Source organism: Dipodomys merriami, unplaced genomic scaffold (genome assembly GCF_024711535.1).
Source record: "Dipodomys merriami isolate MVZ:Mamm:240054 unplaced genomic scaffold, mDipMer1.0.p SCAF_1, whole genome shotgun sequence".
Classification (NCBI taxonomy): domain Eukaryota; kingdom Metazoa; phylum Chordata; class Mammalia; order Rodentia; family Heteromyidae; genus Dipodomys; species Dipodomys merriami.
Genome location: NW_027202270.1, coordinates 99,093,546 through 99,110,531, shown reverse-complemented (window position 1 = coordinate 99,110,531; position 16,986 = coordinate 99,093,546). Strand labels below are relative to the sequence as shown.

The 16,986-nt window shown below is 39.8% G+C and overlaps 1 protein-coding gene across 4 annotated transcripts in view; it reads left to right on the top strand.

The window, feature by feature from the left end:
* Positions 1–16,986, top strand: part of Heatr5a (HEAT repeat containing 5A) — a 122,305-nt gene that overhangs the window by 102,578 nt on the left and 2,741 nt on the right. For all 4 annotated transcript variants that reach the window (XM_070026404.1, XM_070026387.1, XM_070026395.1 and 1 more), the window contains 5 exons: positions 3,245–3,372; positions 5,281–5,428; positions 7,124–7,396; positions 10,441–10,665; positions 14,454–14,608. In XM_070026404.1, coding sequence (XP_069882505.1) covers positions 3,245–3,372; positions 5,281–5,428; positions 7,124–7,396; positions 10,441–10,665; positions 14,454–14,608 — 929 coding nt within the window. The remainder of the gene's footprint in view (positions 1–3,244; positions 3,373–5,280; positions 5,429–7,123; positions 7,397–10,440; positions 10,666–14,453; positions 14,609–16,986) is intronic.

Below are 16,986 nucleotides of genomic sequence, written 5' to 3'. Positions count from 1 at the left end.
ATGAGTCATACCGCCAGTCTGAAATTTTGTTGATTAATTGAAGCTAGATTCTTGCAGACTTTTCTGCCCAGGCTGCCTTCAAAACAAGGTTATGTAAACTGAGATTTCAGCCTTCTCTGAGTAGCTATGATTGATTTTACTTGCTGTTCATTTTGTTTGGTTTTTGTTGGTTTTGTTTTTGTACCATTTGAATCATGCTACCAGATCTTCTTTTATTTATTTTATAACACAGTTGGCCTCAAATTCAAGATCCCTCTATATCTGCCTCCTGAGTGCTGGGATTGCAGAAATGTACCACCAAGCCCAGCTTTCCTTTTTTTTTTTGTCAGTTGTGGTGCTTGACTCTGGGCTTGAGTGTTGTCCCTCTGCTCTTCAGCTCAAGGCGAGTGCTCTACCACTTGAGCCACAGCACCACTTACAGTTTTCTGGTGGTTTGTTGGAGATAGGAGTCTCACGGATTTTCCCGCCCAGGCTGGCTTTGATCCTCAGATCTCAGCCTCATGAAGAGCTAGAATTACAGGCATGAGCCACCAGCGCCCGGCTTCCACATGATTTTTAATAGATCCATGTGGTATCTATAAATGTTCTAAATTTCTCAGTATATACATAAAAAGTCAATGCTAAGAGAGTCTCCCTCTCGTTTTCAACATTTTTAAGTTTCAAGAATGTATGCCCAGTAATATATAATTCTAAGCAAATTCTAATGCCCAGAGATTAATAATAGAATTTTCAGATTCATGAAGTTTACTCCATATTTTAGCCTTTCTAGAACTTCTTTAATTTTTGATAGTATATTCGGGATTGAACTAGGGCCTCACACATGCCAAGAAAGGAAGGGGCTGTACTAAAATGTGTTATCTTTCTGGGATAATACACTGAACTTCTAGAATAAATGGAACAATTTTTTTATGTCTAATCTAGCTCAAAGAAAAACTGTAAGTGCATTACATATAGAGAGTTATTGATTAAATGAAACATAAATGTTATCAAGGTAAATGGTTGTTGGGCATGGTGGCTCACATCTGTAATCCTTACCAATCACTTGGATATCAGGAGGAGGGAGATTCAAAAGCACCCAAGGCAAAAGGATAAAAAGACCCCTTTCTCAAGAAACAAGCCCCTCTTAACAAAAAAGCTGGGCTTGTTTAGTGACCCACAACTTTTAATCCAAGTTTACAAGAAAAGTATAGGTAGAAGGATCTTAATCTGAAAAAGAGCATACTTACCTGAAAAATAACTAAAAACAAAAGGACTGAGGATATGACTAAAATGATAGAGGGCATACTTAGCAAGTTTAGGGCCGTTAATTCAAACTTCAGTACAATCAAACAAGAAATACATAAATGTAAACTATCAAGTTAAGATTTATGATTGAGGGGCTGGGAAGATGGCTCAGTGGTAGAGCGCTTGCCTTGCAAGCCAGAGGCCCTGGGTTCGATTCCTCAGCACCACATAAGCAAAAAGAAAAAAGCTGGAAGTGGCGCTGTGGCTCAAGTGGTAGAGCGCTAGCCTTGAGCTGAAGAGCTGAGGGACAGTGCCCAGGCCCAGAGTTCAGGCCCCACGACCGGACCCAAAAAAAAGAGATTTATGATTGATACAATCTCTATGAAACTTTTAAGGGCATAAAAGCATTGCTCAGTGGCAGTGCTTTCCTAACGTGTAAAACCCTGGGTTTGATTCTTAGCATTGCAAAGGAAAAAAAATGGTTGGTTGTGTGGCTTGAACTCTAGGCTTGGGCGCTGTCCCTCAGCTTGTGAGCTCAAGACAAACACTCTACCACTTGATCCACAGTGCAACTTCCTGTTTTCTGGTGGTTAGGTTAATTGGAAATCAGAGTCTCATGGACTTTCCTGCACAGGCTGGCTTTTGAACCATGATCCTCAGATCTCAGCCTCCTAAGTAGCTAGGATTATAAGCATGAGCCACCAGCACCCAGAAAAAAAAAATTTAATTATAAGAAAACAAAAAAACAAAACAGGAGCTGGCAGGTGACACCTGTAATCCTCACTACTCAGGAGGCTGAGATCTGAGGATCAAGATTTGAAGCCAGTCTGGGCAGGAAAGCCTGTGAGATTTATCTCCGGTTAACTACCAAAAGAGCCAGAAATGGAGCTGTGGCTCAAGTGGTAGAGTACAAGACTAGAGCAAAAAAGTTCAGGGACGGTGCCCAGGCCCTGAGTTCAAGCCCCAGGACCAGCACAAATGTTAATTAAATAAGGCTGGGAAGGTGGTTCAGTAGTAGAGTACTTGCCTTGCATGCATGAGGCCCTGGGTTCGATTCCTCAGTACCACATAAACAGAAAAGGCCAAAGTGGTGCTGTAGCTCAAGTGGTAGAGCATTAGCCTTCAGCTGAAGAGCTCAGGGATAGCACCCAGGCCCAGATTTCAAGCCCCATGGCCGACCAAAAAAAAATTTTTTTTTTAATTTTTAAAAAGTTAGTTAAATATTTAGCTAGGCACTGGCTACATGACTCTTTCCTATGTCCTAACTACTCAAAAGCCTGAAATCAGAAGTTCAAGGTTCAAAGCCAGTTCTCACAAACAGATCTGTGAGGCTCATATCTACAGCAAAAAGCAGGAAGTGGCATTGTGACTCAAGTTGGTAGAGTGCCAGCCTTGAGAGTAAAGGCTATGAAAGAGTACAAAGCCCTGAATTCAAGCCCCAGTACCATCACCAGAAAAATGTTAAAACTTAAATAAATTACTTTGGTTCTCTATACTGATTTCCCTGTCTCCAAATAAGCAGAAATAAGTTAAGGGTATATCAAAGCCTGGTTTGCTCAAGATCTTGGTTTAGTTTCAGCACTGCTAAACGCCCCCTTCCAAAAAAAAAAAAAAAAATAGAACTAGCGCTAATAGCACCTCCTTCATCAGGTATTATAATAATGTAGCAAAATGATTTATGTAAAACACCTTGTTTGATCCATGATAACCACATTTTAGTTGGAATAAAGCTGTAAAAGCCTAAATGTTTAAGTTCTGTGGAACAATTTTATTATTTTTTCCAACTTTGAACTATATTTTATAGCAACTAAGCAATTTGTACACAAGTCTGCATGAGTTTGTGTGTGTGTGTATAAATAACAGTTTTTAAAGACTTGCCTTAATTGTTTGTAGTCTTAAATTTACAGTAGTGCATTACCTTTTTGCTAAGCTTATTTGTGTCTCTCAGCAAAATAGAAATTGATCATTTAACTTAATAAACTAAAAATCTAAAAAAAACCTTCCGTTTTCTTTTCCACAGGCATCAGTGTAGAATTTCTGTGTTCATTACGCTCAGATGCAACCATGGAAAGCATTACTGCTTGTTTACATGCATTGCAGGCCCTTCTAGATGTTCCTTGGCCGAGATCTAAGATTGGCAGTGATCAGGTAGTTTCTTGCTTTTGTTAGACTTCTGTAGATTTCAAGAAACAGAAACATATTCAGGTTACTATGTTGAACAGAAAGTAAGGAAAGAAGTAAAAAGATAAAAAAAAATCAGTTGTATAATCAGGCATTTGAACTGGAAAACCATCAGCACTCTGGTGATCCAGGAGTGATTTATGTCTTTATATCCCATTTTTTCAAGAGAAAATTTCAAGTTCCATGTAGTTCCTACTTATAGCAAAGTATTCTTGTTGGCTGGATTCTCTTTCAGGTCTTTTTTTTTTCTTTTTTTGTCAGATGTGGGGCTTGAACTCGGCCTGGGCACTGTCCCTGAGCTTTTCAGCCCAAGGTGAGCACTCTACCACGTGAGCCACAATGCCACTTCCGGTTTTATGGTGGTTAATTGGAGGTAAGAGCCTCACAGACTTTCCTGCCCAGGCTAGCTTTGAACCATGATCCTCAGATCTCAGCCAGAATTACAGGCATGAGCCATCAGCACTCGGCCCCTTCAAGTCTTTTTAAGAATCTGTTTCTGAAGCCAGGAGCTGGTGGCTTGCACCTTTTATCCTAGCTACTCAAGAAATTGAGATCTGAAGATCAAAGTTTGAAGCCAGCCCAAGGCAGGAAAGTCCATGAAACTCTTTTTTCCAGTTAACCCCCAGAAAAAGTGAAAGTGGAGATGTAGCTCTAGTGGCAGAGTATTAACCTTGAGTGAAAACACTACAGGGGAAAGTGTCCCTTCTCTGAGTTCAAGCCCCAGTGCCTGCACACGTGCCTGCGCGCGCGCGTGGGAGCACACACACACACACACATATGCGTGAGTGTACCTGCTGCCTAGCTGGTAGGTTGAGTCTGATACTAATGTCTGACCCATTTGTGGCTATAGTAAAAGATTGCTACATAGTATAGTACTTCTTTGGCTTCTCCCAAGGATAAATATGTATTAGATTGGTGCTCTTAGCCTCATATATTATCCTGCATATTAACTATGTGGTCCTTGACTCAGTGTTAAGGTAAATGAGTAGTATGATTTCTTCTCTATATAGACTATTATTTAACACTATTATTTAAGCCTCATTTATGAGGCTTAAAGCCTTAGTCACCTTCTTACCTGAGTTGAATTGGACTTGAATAAATTGCAGGCTCTTCTGTGCTTGTTTTTTTCTGTATAATAAAACAAATATGATGACAGATTTACTCCTGTTATTTTCATAAATTAAAGCAACCAGAGTAATTTTCTTAAAGATAAGGAAAAATGAAATGGTGTTTCTTTGGTATATTTTGTTTAGAGAAAGACCCATTTTAGTGACATAATTTTCCTCACTGTTTATTATTCCTAGACATCCTGATTATAAATTGGAGAATCTGCCTGTCTGCCCTTGTATTCTTTTATCATCTTGCTTCCATTTTTTTTTACTTTCTGGGTTTAGGGCCTGTGTGATTATGATCTTTGTCATAGTGACATCTCTTACCAAGATGAGACCAAAAAAAAAATTCTAAAGTTATTTTCAAGTGTTATTACATAACTGTTGCATTAACACCATTTTTATGAGCAATTTGCTAAATTCTGTTTCTGAATTTTGTCATGGCATTTTATTTTATTATTATTATTTTTTGGGTCCGGTCATGGGGCCTAAACTCTGGGCCTGGGCGCTGTCCCTCAGCTCTTCAGCTCAAGGCTAGTGCTCTACCACTTGAGCCACAGCACCACTTCCGGCTTTTTTTTTTTTTTTTTGCTTATGTGGTGCTGAAGAAGCAAACCTAGGGCCTCAAGCATGCAAGGCAAGCGCTCTACCATTGAGCCACCTTCCCAGCCCTGTCATGGCATCTTAAAATTGTTACTATTTTATCAGAAAAAGAAAATGTATATCATTTCCAATATAGTGTTTACTACATATTTTTCTATGATAGGACTTGGGTATTGAGTTGCTGAATGTTCTACACCGCGTAATTTTGACCAGAGAATCCCCTTCTATTCAACTGGCTTCACTTGAAGTGGTAAGGCAGATTATCTGTGCAGCTCAAGAACATGTGAAAGAAAAAAGACGAAGTGCAGAAGGTAAATGTTAACTCAAAATGCCAAATTAACAGATCAAATGTAGGGCCTGAAACACACTAAGCAAGCAATCTTAACACTGAACCATTGAGCAACACCCCCAGCCCAACATCACTGTTTAAATAATTGCTTAATATCTACTATATACAGGAAAATTGGAACTTACTTTTTTTTTTTTAAGTGCTAGGTATTAGGGCTTAAACTAAAGACCTCAAGGTCTACCACTTGACCCTCATCTCCAGATCCAGCTTTTTGCTGGTTAATTGAAGTTAAGCATCTCATGGATTTGTTTGCCAAGCCCCAATTCTTTCTCAGCCTCCTAAGTAGCAGGGACTATAGGCATGAGCTGTAAGTATCTAGCTGTTCTTCACTTTTTATTTTTGCCAGTACCAGGCCTTGAACTCAGGAGCTTTGAGCTTATTTAGCTTGCTTGCTCACAGCTGGCACCTACCACTTGAGCCACATTTCCAGCCTGGCTTTCTGTGGTTAACTAGAGATGAGTTTGAACCACAGTACTCCAGGTCTTAACCTCCTGAGAAGCTAGAATTTTATGCTTAAGCCATCAAAGCCTGGCCTAAATGCTTTGAATCCTCTCATTCTCTTCTACATGTTAGCTTGGATTTTATCAGTAACCTAGCTACTATTCTTTGGGGAAATGAGAGACAGAGAGAGAGAGAGAGACAGAGAGAGAGAGAGAGAGTGTGTGTGTGTGTGTGTGTGTGTGTGTGTGTGTGTGTGTGTGCGTGCGTGCGTGCACATACACCATGTGAGCAGATCCTGGGGTTTGAACTAAGGGCCTGGGCTCTGTGCCTGAGCTCTTTTGCTCAAGGCTAGTGCCACAGTACCACTTCCAGTTTCCTGGCAGTTAATTTGAAGTAACAGTCTCATGGACTTTCCTGCCTGGGCTGACTTCAAACCTTGATTCTCAGATCTCAACCTCCTGAGTAGCTAAGATTACAGGTGTGAACCATTGGCAACTGACTAAATTTGTTTTAATCTATTGCAATACAAAATCATAGCAGCCATGTACTGGTGGCTCACACCTAGTGGCTCACACCTGTAATCCTAGCTACTCAGGAGGTTGAAATTTGGAGGATCACAGTCAGAACCCGGCTCAGACAGGAAAATCTCTGAGATTACATCTCCATAAGAACTAGAAAAAAACAGGGATGGAGGAATGGTTAAGTGGTAGAGCAGTAGCCAAACAAGCAAGCAGAATAAGTTGGAAGCTAAGTTCAAACCTCAGTATCAGAAAGAAAAAAAAAAGAAGAAAGACAAATATATATAATAAAAACTGTTTCATAGCTGGGTACCCGTGGCTCACGTTTGAAATCCTACCTACTCAGGAGGCTGAGATCTGAGAGTCACAGTTCAAAGCCAACCTGGGCAGGAAAGTCCATGAGACTCTTTATTTCCAATAAACTTCTCAAAAAGCTGAAGTGATGCTGTGGTTCAAGTGTTAGAGCACTAGCCTTGAACTCAAAGAGGCTTAGGGATAGCACCCAGGCCCTGAGTTCAAGCTCCAGACTGGCATTAAAAAAAATTTTTATTTTACCTCCATAATTGCTTTCTTCTTTAATTCTTTCACACTTAAGATTTTAGTCATTTAAATGTATTTCCTATAACAGAAATAACCATTTGCTAAAAGCAAAAGAAAGCACAAAGTATTTATTAAACATTATTCCTTCTGTCTCATAGTTGATGATGGTGCTGCTGAAAAGGAAACCCTGCCAGAATTTGGAGAGGGCAAGGACACGGGAGGACTTGTGCCTGGAAAGTCTTTGGTCTTTGCAACACTAGAACTATGTGTGTGCATTCTAGTTAGACAACTCCCAGAACTAAATCCTGAATTGACAGGTAGCTCAGGAGTCAAAGTTACAAAGCCACAGTTGCTGTCAGAAGATGGAAGTAGATTAGTTTCAGCTGCATTGGTTATCCTTTCGGAACTTCCTACAGTGTGCTCTCCTGAAGGTATGTTGTGGTTTGCCATTGTTTGCTTGTCCTGAAAGGAAGAAAAATGTCCTTCATAGATAACGAAATCTAGTTGCTGATTTTTTTTCTCATTGTGAGAGAAAGCTGACCCAAACATTTAAGTATTGTTACAACTGTGAAAGTAAATATAAGACAGCAAGTAGTATAGATGTACATGCTCTTCTGTGATTGATTATTCTTTTTTCCAGTGCTGGGGATTAAATCCAGGGCTTCAAGCAAATTAGGCATGTGCTCTACCACTAAGCTATATTTTTAGCTGAATATATTTTAAAGTCAGTCAATGGCAATTATTCGGGCTTTAACATGTATGTAGGTGCATGGGTACACTGGTCCTGGGCTTAAACTCAGAAATTGTGTTCTGTCTCTACTTGAGTCATGGTTCTACTTCTGGCTTTTTTTGGTAGTTAATTGCAGATAAGAGTCTCATGGACTTTGTTGCCCTGTCTAGCTTTGAACCACAATCCTCAGATCTTAGCTTCCTGAGTAGGTTGGATTTCAGACATGAGCCACCAGTGCCCAGCTCTTAACATCTTTTAAGTGTATAATATCTATTGGTCTTTTCCTGCTTCCATGATGACAAAAACTGGTGGTCATATCCAGTTCTTTTTAAAATTAAATATACTGGGCTTTTGTTTTTTTTGGTGCTAGTCCTGAGACTTGAACTCAATACCTAGGCACTGTCCCTGAGCTTTTTGCTGCTCAAGGCTAGTGCTCTGCCTCTTGAGTCACAGCTTAACTTCTAGCTTTTTGATGGATAATTAGAGATAAGAATCTCAGACTTTCCTGCTCAGTCTGGCTTCAAATCATAGTCCTTAGATTTCAGCATCCTAAGTAGCTAGTATTATAGGTGTGAGCCACTGGCACTCAGCTTTTAACATAAAGCTTTCCACAGGTTTTACTGAGTCCTCTGCCTTTTGCTGATTCCTTCTGTGCAAATCCTAAACCCAAAGGGCTTCATGTTCATTCTTGTTCTATGCTATTGTCCATGCTTTGTTACTTGATTTGAAATGATCCATACCCTTCCTGCCTTTTAAATCTTTTCTTCCTTCAAAGTTTAGTTCTAGTCCTACCTTATCTGTAAAGTCTTCTCTAAAAACCACCTCATACTGAATTTTCTTTGTTCATATATGTAGCTATGTTATTTCTATATGTAGATCTGTGGCTTTTATCTGTCATATAAATTCATTATATAACTGATTATAACACATAAAAGATTTATATAGCCAGGAGCCAGTGGCTCATGTCTGTAAATCCTACCTATTCAGAAGGCTGAGATCTGAGGATCATGGTTTAAAGTCAGCCAGAGTAGGAGAATCTGTGAGACTCTTATCTTCAGTTATCTGGCAGAAAGCCTGAAATGGAGCTGTCTCAGTACTGACACACAGAAGTGTTAATGTATATAGATGTGTCATATGTCCAACTAGAGTGTGTGTGCGTGTGCACGCATGTGCGTGTGCGCTCATGCTTGTTCTAGGGCTTGAACTCAGGGCCTAGGTACTGTCCCTGAGCTTTTTTTGCTGAAGATTAGCACTCTACCACTTGAGCCACATCTTCCACTTTAGCTATTTGGTGGTTAATTGGAGATAAGCATATCACAGGTTTTCCTGTGCCTGCTGGTTTCAAATCATAATCTTCAAGCTCACAAGCTCCTTAGTAACTAAGTTTCAGGTGTGAGTCACTGGCTCTTGGCTCCAACTAAACTTTCATACCCTACAAATCTAGCACATAAATTTGTCTATACAATAGATACTTATTAATTGATAATCATATTTCTGCTTAACTGTGTCTTGAACAGTTGCTGTCTTTTAGCTATTTTTAATCTTCAATTTTAATTAAAAGTTAAGCTTCTTTTTTTTTTTTGTGCCAATTCTGAGGCTTGAATTCAGGGCCTGGGCACTGTCCCTAAGCTTCTTTTGATCAAGGCTACCACTCTACCACTTGAGCCACAGCACCACTTCTGGCTTTTTCTGTGGTAATGAACCCAGGTTTTCATGCATGCTATGCAAGCACTCTACCACTAAGCCACATTCCCAGCCCAAAAGTTAGACTTCATGTTATCACATACTGTGTAAGAGTGGCAGAAAAAAATGGCTGTCAGAGGATTAGGGGTAAAAAATATACTCTGAGCTTTTTGTTGAATGTAATTGATAACTTTATTTGGCCTTAACTTTATGGGTGACTTGAATGCCTTTTTTTTTTAATAGTGTCTTACTGTATAGCTGAAATTAGTCTCAAACTTAGAATCCTATTGCCTCAGCCTCGGCATTGTTAAGATTACAGTATTCTACCACTTTGCCTTGCTCCATTTTTCATACTTATTTTCAATAGTTCTTCACTTGAAAAAGAATTTAAAATAAATTGAGTAGTCGTGATGGTTACATAACACCACACACACACACACACACACACACACACACACACACACACACACACACACACACACACACACACACACACACACACACACACACACACACACACTTAATACCACAAGAATGCACACCTTAATAGTAAAAATGGACCTGGATATGGTGGTATACATTTGTTATCTCAGAATTTAGGAGACTAAAACAGGAGGATCATGAAGTATGAGACCAACCTCCACTGCATATCAAGTTCAGGGGCCAGACTGGGCTATATAGCAAGTCTAGAGTAGATTTACCGAGTGCTACATCAATGAAACAAAGTGATGCAAAATTCTGAGATCTGAGGATCACAGTTCATAGTCAGTCCAGGTAGGCAAGTCTCTGAGACTCTTATCTGCATTTAACTACCAAAAAGCTAAAAGAGCTGTGGCTCAAGTTGAAAAGCTGGCCTTGATCAAAAAAAAAAAAAAAAATGCTCAGGGACAGTACCCAGGCCCTGAGTTCAAGCCCCTGAGCTACTTCTACACTTTGAGTTCTAAGAAAATAACTCTTACAAGCTAGATAACTCTTACTCATGGATGCCTTTTGGGGGAGGGAAATGTGTGTGTTTGTTTGTATATGTTAAAATCCATGATGTTTTTAATTTTTATTTTACAGGAAGCATCTCAGTTCTCCCTACTATATTATACCTCACAATTGGAGTACTCAGAGAAACTGCTGTGAAGTTGCCAGGGGGCCAATTATCTTCTACAGTTGCAGCTTCCCTACAGGCTCTGAAAGGAATATTATCTTCCCCTATGGCCAGAGCAGAAAAGAGCCATACTGCATGGACTGACCTCCTCCGGAGTGCTCTAACAACAATTCTTGACTGCTGGGATCCAGGTAAATAAAGCTCTTTTGAAGATTGATTCAGTTTGTTTTCAAAAGCAAGGGGAAGCTTGGTGCCAGTGGCTTACACCTATAATCTTATCTAGTCTGTAGGCTGAGATCTGAGGATCAGTGTTTAAAGCCAGAACTGGAGCTGTGGCTCAAGTGGCAAAGTGCTAGCTTTGAGTAAAAAACTTAAGGCACAGTACTCAGGCTTTGTACTGAGTCCAAGCCCTAGTACCTGCACAAAAATAAATAAAAAGTAAAGGAATCGTGCTTTGATGGCAAGCTATTTACTTGATCATATGTGTGTTAGACATATGCATATATCTTAAGATCCTTAAACTTAAATGCAATTAAATGAGATTGTTGACAGGCAGCCTATATTTTGACAATTGGGGACCTGGAGATAACATGGGTTTTTTTGTTTTGCTTTTGTTTTTGTTTTTGACAGTCCTGTGGCTTGAACTCAGGGCACTGTCCCTAAGCTTCTTTTTCTCAAGGCTAGCACTCTACCACTTGAGCCACAGAACTACTTTCAACTTTTTCTGTGTATGTGGTACTGAGGAATTGAACCCAGGGTCTTCATGCATGCTAGGTAAGCACTTTGCCACTAAGCCACATTCCCAGCCCAGCATGTTTATTTTTTAAATGCACTATGATCTACCTCTAGCCGAGGGAGAGTTTGTTGTTTTGTTTTGGGGTTTTTTGGTTGGTGGTAGTGGGGTTTTTTTGTTTGTTGTTTGTTTTTTGTCAGTCATGGGCCTAAACTCTGAGCCTGGGTGCTGTCCCTCAGCTCTTCAGCTCAAGGCTAGCCCTCTACCACTTGAGCCACAGCGCCACTTCCAGCTTTTTCTGCTATGTGGTGCTGAGGAATTGAACCCAGGTCCTCATGCATTCAAAGCAAGCACTCTATCACTGAGCCACCTTCCTAGCCCCTGAGGGAAAGGGATTTTTGTGTGTGTGTGTTTTTTTTTTTTTTTTTTTGCCAGTCATGGACCTCAACTCTGGGCCTGGGCGCTGTCCCTTAGCTCTTCAGCTCAAGGCGAGCGCTCTACCGCTTGAGCCCCAGCACCACTTCTGGCCTTTTCTGTTTATGTGGTGCTGAGGAATCGAACCCAGGGCCTCATGCATGCAAGGCAAGCACTCTACCACTGAGCCACCTTCCCAGCCCTGAGGGAAAGTTTTATACACTTAGTATCCTAAAAATATGCATAAGCTATATGTTACAAATATAAAGTAAGATGAATATGGATAATAACTCCAGTATTTACTAGCTAAATGACTAGCCAAACTACCTGTTTCCCTGAGTTTTTAAAATAATCTGTAGGGGCAAGAGGATCAAAAGTCCAAGTCCTAACCCAAGACCTATAATCCTAGCTTCTCAGGAGGCTGAAATATGAGGATCAACTTTGAAAGCCAGTCTAGGCTGGGAAGTCAATGAGACTCTTATCTCCAATTACTCACAGAATAAGCTGGAAGTGGTACTGTGGCTCAAATGGTAGAGTTCTAGACTTGAGCTCAGGGACAGCGCCCAGGCCCAGAGTTCAAGCCCCAGGACTGGCAAAAAAAAAAAAAAAAAAAGTCAAGGTCCACCCTGTGCTACATAGTAAGACCCTGTCTCAAATGGGACCAAAAAAAAAGGCATCTCATTTACTACGTGGCCTATATAATAGTCACTATTTATTTCCCATGTCCAATAGAATTACTTTTTATTGTTGTATTTTTAGTGATTATTAAAAAAGTCTTTAGATATATTATGCATCATCCCTGCCTCCTTTGTCATATATATATATATATATATATATATATATATGTTATATAAATGTCACAGTTTACCCAACTGGAACTCATGAAATAAAAAGAACCAAAACCAAGATGGAAGGAGTTGGTTTTTTTTTTTTAATGCAGTCAAAGAACCTAAAGAAAAAAGAGTTTTAATAAACAAGGAATTATCAGAAGTGTAAAATACTGCAGAGAAGTCAAATGCTATGGGAAATAGAGCTCAGAGCTGAAATACAGATGAGAGTCAAGGAAAGGGAAAGCTCCTTGTGGACTCTTCTTGATGGGAAGAAGAGAAACAGCAGAAGAATGGAAGGTATAGGATGAAGGTTCTTCTTCTTTTATCTTGTTCAACAGCGCTTTCTAAGTAATCTAGACTGGCTTTGAACTCATGATTTTCCTGCCTCGACCTCATGAGTACTGGGATTACAGCCATATACCCTGACGCCAGACTGGGAATTTTATTTTTAAAGATGAAACTCTAGCATTAAGTTTATACTTGTGAGGAAAAAGAAGTTGGACTAGAGGATGGCATTGGAAGCAGTAGTGAAGAAAGCATCACTAAGTAGGCAGGAAGGAATAAAATTTAAAAAATTAAACCTCTCAATATAAGAACAGCATGCAAGGGTAGAAAAAGTTTTATGTAGGTTAAGACAGGCATACGTACTTTTTTTTTTATGTACATTAAGACAGGCACACACATATACTTACACATAAAATGAGGGTGTGATAGTGATAATACAGAGAATGAAGACTTAGAATGTAGATTGGAATTTAGATGAGCTACTGAGAGAATTAAAGGAAGAACTGATTGTGACAGGTGAAAAGTTTGTTCTATAACATATTTCCCGAAAACCTCATAGCAAAAAATAGCATACATTTGTTATCTGCCAGTTTTCATGAGTCAGAGACAGCCTGTTGGTCCCCTAGCTCAAGTCTCTCATTAGCTTACTACTACCACATTAGTTGTATGACCTTGAACATTTAAATCTATCTTCAGTTTCTCTAATATAAAACAGGGCCAACAGCAGTGTTCATACTGATTAGATTATGAGAATTAAATGAATTCATTTATGTAAAGTATTTAAAATGCATAATAAAAAGAGTGCTCAACATGAACTTGTATTAGCTATTATGTCATTACATTTTCTGTTTGTTGTTGAGTCTCACTTTGTTGTGTAGTCTGACTTCAAACTTTGTGTGTGTGTTATATTAATATATTTATTTATTTTTTATTTTTATTTATTTATTCATTTTTGTCAGTCATGGGGCCTGAACTCTGGGCCTGAGTGCTGTCCTGCAGCTCTTGAGCTCAAGGCTAGTGCCCTACCACTTGAGCTACAGTGCCACTTCCAGCTTTTTCTGCTTATATGGTGCTGAGGAATTGAACCCAGGGCCTCATGCATGCAAGGCAAGCACTCTACCACTGAGCCACCTTCCCAGCCCCTTTATTTTTTATAATAAAAGTTACTTTGCTAGGTCTTGGCTCTTTATTTATTTGTTATAAATATAAACATAGATTTAAGCCAGGCACCGGTGGCTCACGCCTGTAATCCTAGCTACACAGGAGGCTGAGACCTGAGGATCATAGTTCAAAGCCAGCCCAGGCAGGAAAAGTCCGTGAGACTCCTATAAACCAGATGTGGCTCTGTGGCTCAAGTGGTAGAGCGCTCGCCTTGAGCTGAAGAGTTGAAGGACAGCTCCCATGCCCAGAATTCAAGCCCCACAACTGACAAAAACAAAAACATAAATTTAAGCTTATATATTAAATATTTACCTCTTAAATATTTGCCAAAGTTCCTTTTTTCCTTCTTTTTTGCATTGGTGGGAAGAAACAAATCCAGGACTTCACACTACCACTGACATACATTATCTAGCCTGCCAGAGTGCCTAGCATCTGTCACTGTGTCTTATCTGCATCTTTTGTATATATGAAGAAAATGTTGCTAAGCAAATTAAAGACAGCTTCACTCAGATATATAAAGCAGCAAATATGATCAGTTCTAATTATTTCTCTTTAGTTGATGGAGCACATCAAGAACTTGATGAAGTCAGTCTGCTTACTGCTATCACAGTGTTTATTTTGTCTACCACTCCAGAAGTAACTACCATCCCATGCCTTCAGAAACGTTGCATTGAGAAATTTAAAGCTACCCTTGAGACAAAAGATCCGATGGTAAGTATCTTTTAGCAGCCAGAGGATCGTAATAGGAATGTATTTAGGATTTTACAAAACTTTTGTTTTGATTTTGTTGGCTTCCATGGGAAATATCCCACTACAGAGTTTTTTATTTTTAGATTGGTGAGGACCTATTCTTAGCATGACAAAGCTAAGTGGTAATGGAATTATTTTTCTGCCTTAAGGGTAGAGGGTAGTAGGAGAAAGAAAATATTTTTAAAACCTAATTTTAGCCAGGTGCCAGTGGCTCACGCCTCTAATCCTAGCTACTCAGGAGGCTGAGATCTGAGGATCATGGTTCAAAGCCAGCCCAACCAGGAAAGGCTGTGAGACTCTTATCTTCAATAAACCACTCAGAAAACTGGAAGTGGCACTGTGGCTCAACTGGTTGAGCGCTAACCTTAAGCTGAAGAGCTGAGGGACAGTGCCCAGGCCCAGAGTTCAAGCCCCACACCAACCAAAAAAAAAAACTAATTTTAAAGCAGGTGTCTTAAAGTTAATGTAACTAATATTTTTATTGATAACAGTTTCATTGAGCCAAGCACAGGTAGTTCACACCTGTAATCCTAGCTGCTCAGGAGACTGAGATTTGAGGATCAAGGTTCAAAGCCAGGCTGGACAGGAAAGTCCATTAACTCAAATTAACCACCATAAAGCTGGAAGAAGTGCTGTGGCTCATGCGGTAAAGTGAAAGCCTAGAGCACAAAAGCTCAGAAACAGTGCCCAGGCCCTGAGTTCAAAAAAAAAGAAAAAAAAAAGTAAAAAAAAATTCATTGATATGAATCTAGAACAAGGTACTTTTATAAGATTCATTGTAGGCTGAGAATGTGGCTTAGTGGTAGAGTGCTTGCCTAACGGTACATAAAGCCCTGGGTTCCATTCCTTAGTACAACATAAACAGAAAAGGCCAGAAGTAGAGCTATAGCTCAAGTGGTAGAGTGCTAGCCTTGAGTAAAATAAAGCTCAGGGACGGTGCCCAGGCCCTGAGTTCAATCCCCTGGGGGGGGGGGGGGCAGGGGGGAGGAGGCTCATTGTAGATTAGATTCCTTAAAAAGAAAAGAAAGGAAACTAGGCACTGCTGGCTCACACCTGTCATCATAGTTACTCAGGAAGCTGAGACCTGGAGAATCCTGGTTCCAGAAAAATACATTAAAATCCATCTCCATTTAACCACCAAAATGCCATAGCTCAAGTGATAAGAGTACCAGCTGTGAGTGAAAAGGCCAAGCACAATTCACTGAAGGGAAAGAAAGGAAAGAACATGCCTTCTATAATATGATCGTAAAACATGGAACCCTTCTAAAAGCAGTGCATACAAGTTCATTTGCTAGATTAATTTCCTTTTCTTTTATATGTTGCAACTGGAGTTTATAGCCCATCCTCACCGATGTATCTACTTGCAACATACAGGAGGCAAATTTACTGTCAAAAAAAAGTAATAATGATCCAAATACCATCACAATTAACCCAATAAAAGATGATGTATGACTCTAGTCATTTTTTATTTTTCTGTTCCATTTGTTGTTTGCTGCCTGCAGGCAGCAAACTGGTTTTACGTACTGGTTATATATATTGGTTTCCTAATGATAACTTTGGTATATGTTACTTAGTGTGGTTCATATATGGTTCCTTTACAAGTTTGTTTGTTTCATTTTTGAGTGCTTTTGTTGTTTTTCTGTTTTTGAATATTATACAAAGGGCCATAATAGAGAAATTGGGAGGTAGAGAAATGAAGAAAAAATATCCACTCAGTAGTTATTCTCTTTCCCCATTATATCCACATACCCCTATCCTACTGCATACTGATATATCAGAAAGGAGTTTTAGGCCACAAGATCAGTTCTCAGCATTCCACATGTTAGGTCCAGACACTTATCCTGACATGCCAAATAAAGAGATTGGTAATGGTAAACAGCAGAGAAAGGCTAGTTATGTAGCACAGACATGCCACAGGAAAGAGAAAAATAAGTACTTCAGCCATCTTCAAGGTACAGACAAGAGTTTTAGGTTTAAATACAGAAAGAATTGGGACAGTGGGTAAGAGTTAGGTATAGAGCCGGGCGCTGGTGGCTCACGCCTGTAATCCTAGCTACTCAGGAGGCTGAGATCTGAGGATCGCGGTTCAAAGCCAGTCCGGGCAGGAGAGACCGTGAGACTCCTATCTCCAATAAACCACCAAAAAACCGGAAGTGGCGCTGTAGCTCAAGTGGTAGAGCGCTCGCCTTGAGCTGAAGAGCTGAGGGACAGTGCCCAGGCCCAGAGTTCAAGCCCCATGACCGACAAAAAAAAAAAAAAAAAGAGTTAGGTATAGTTAAACAGTACCATAGTGTAGCCTGGTTGATCTTTATCTTCTGGTACCAAGAGGAATTCCAGAG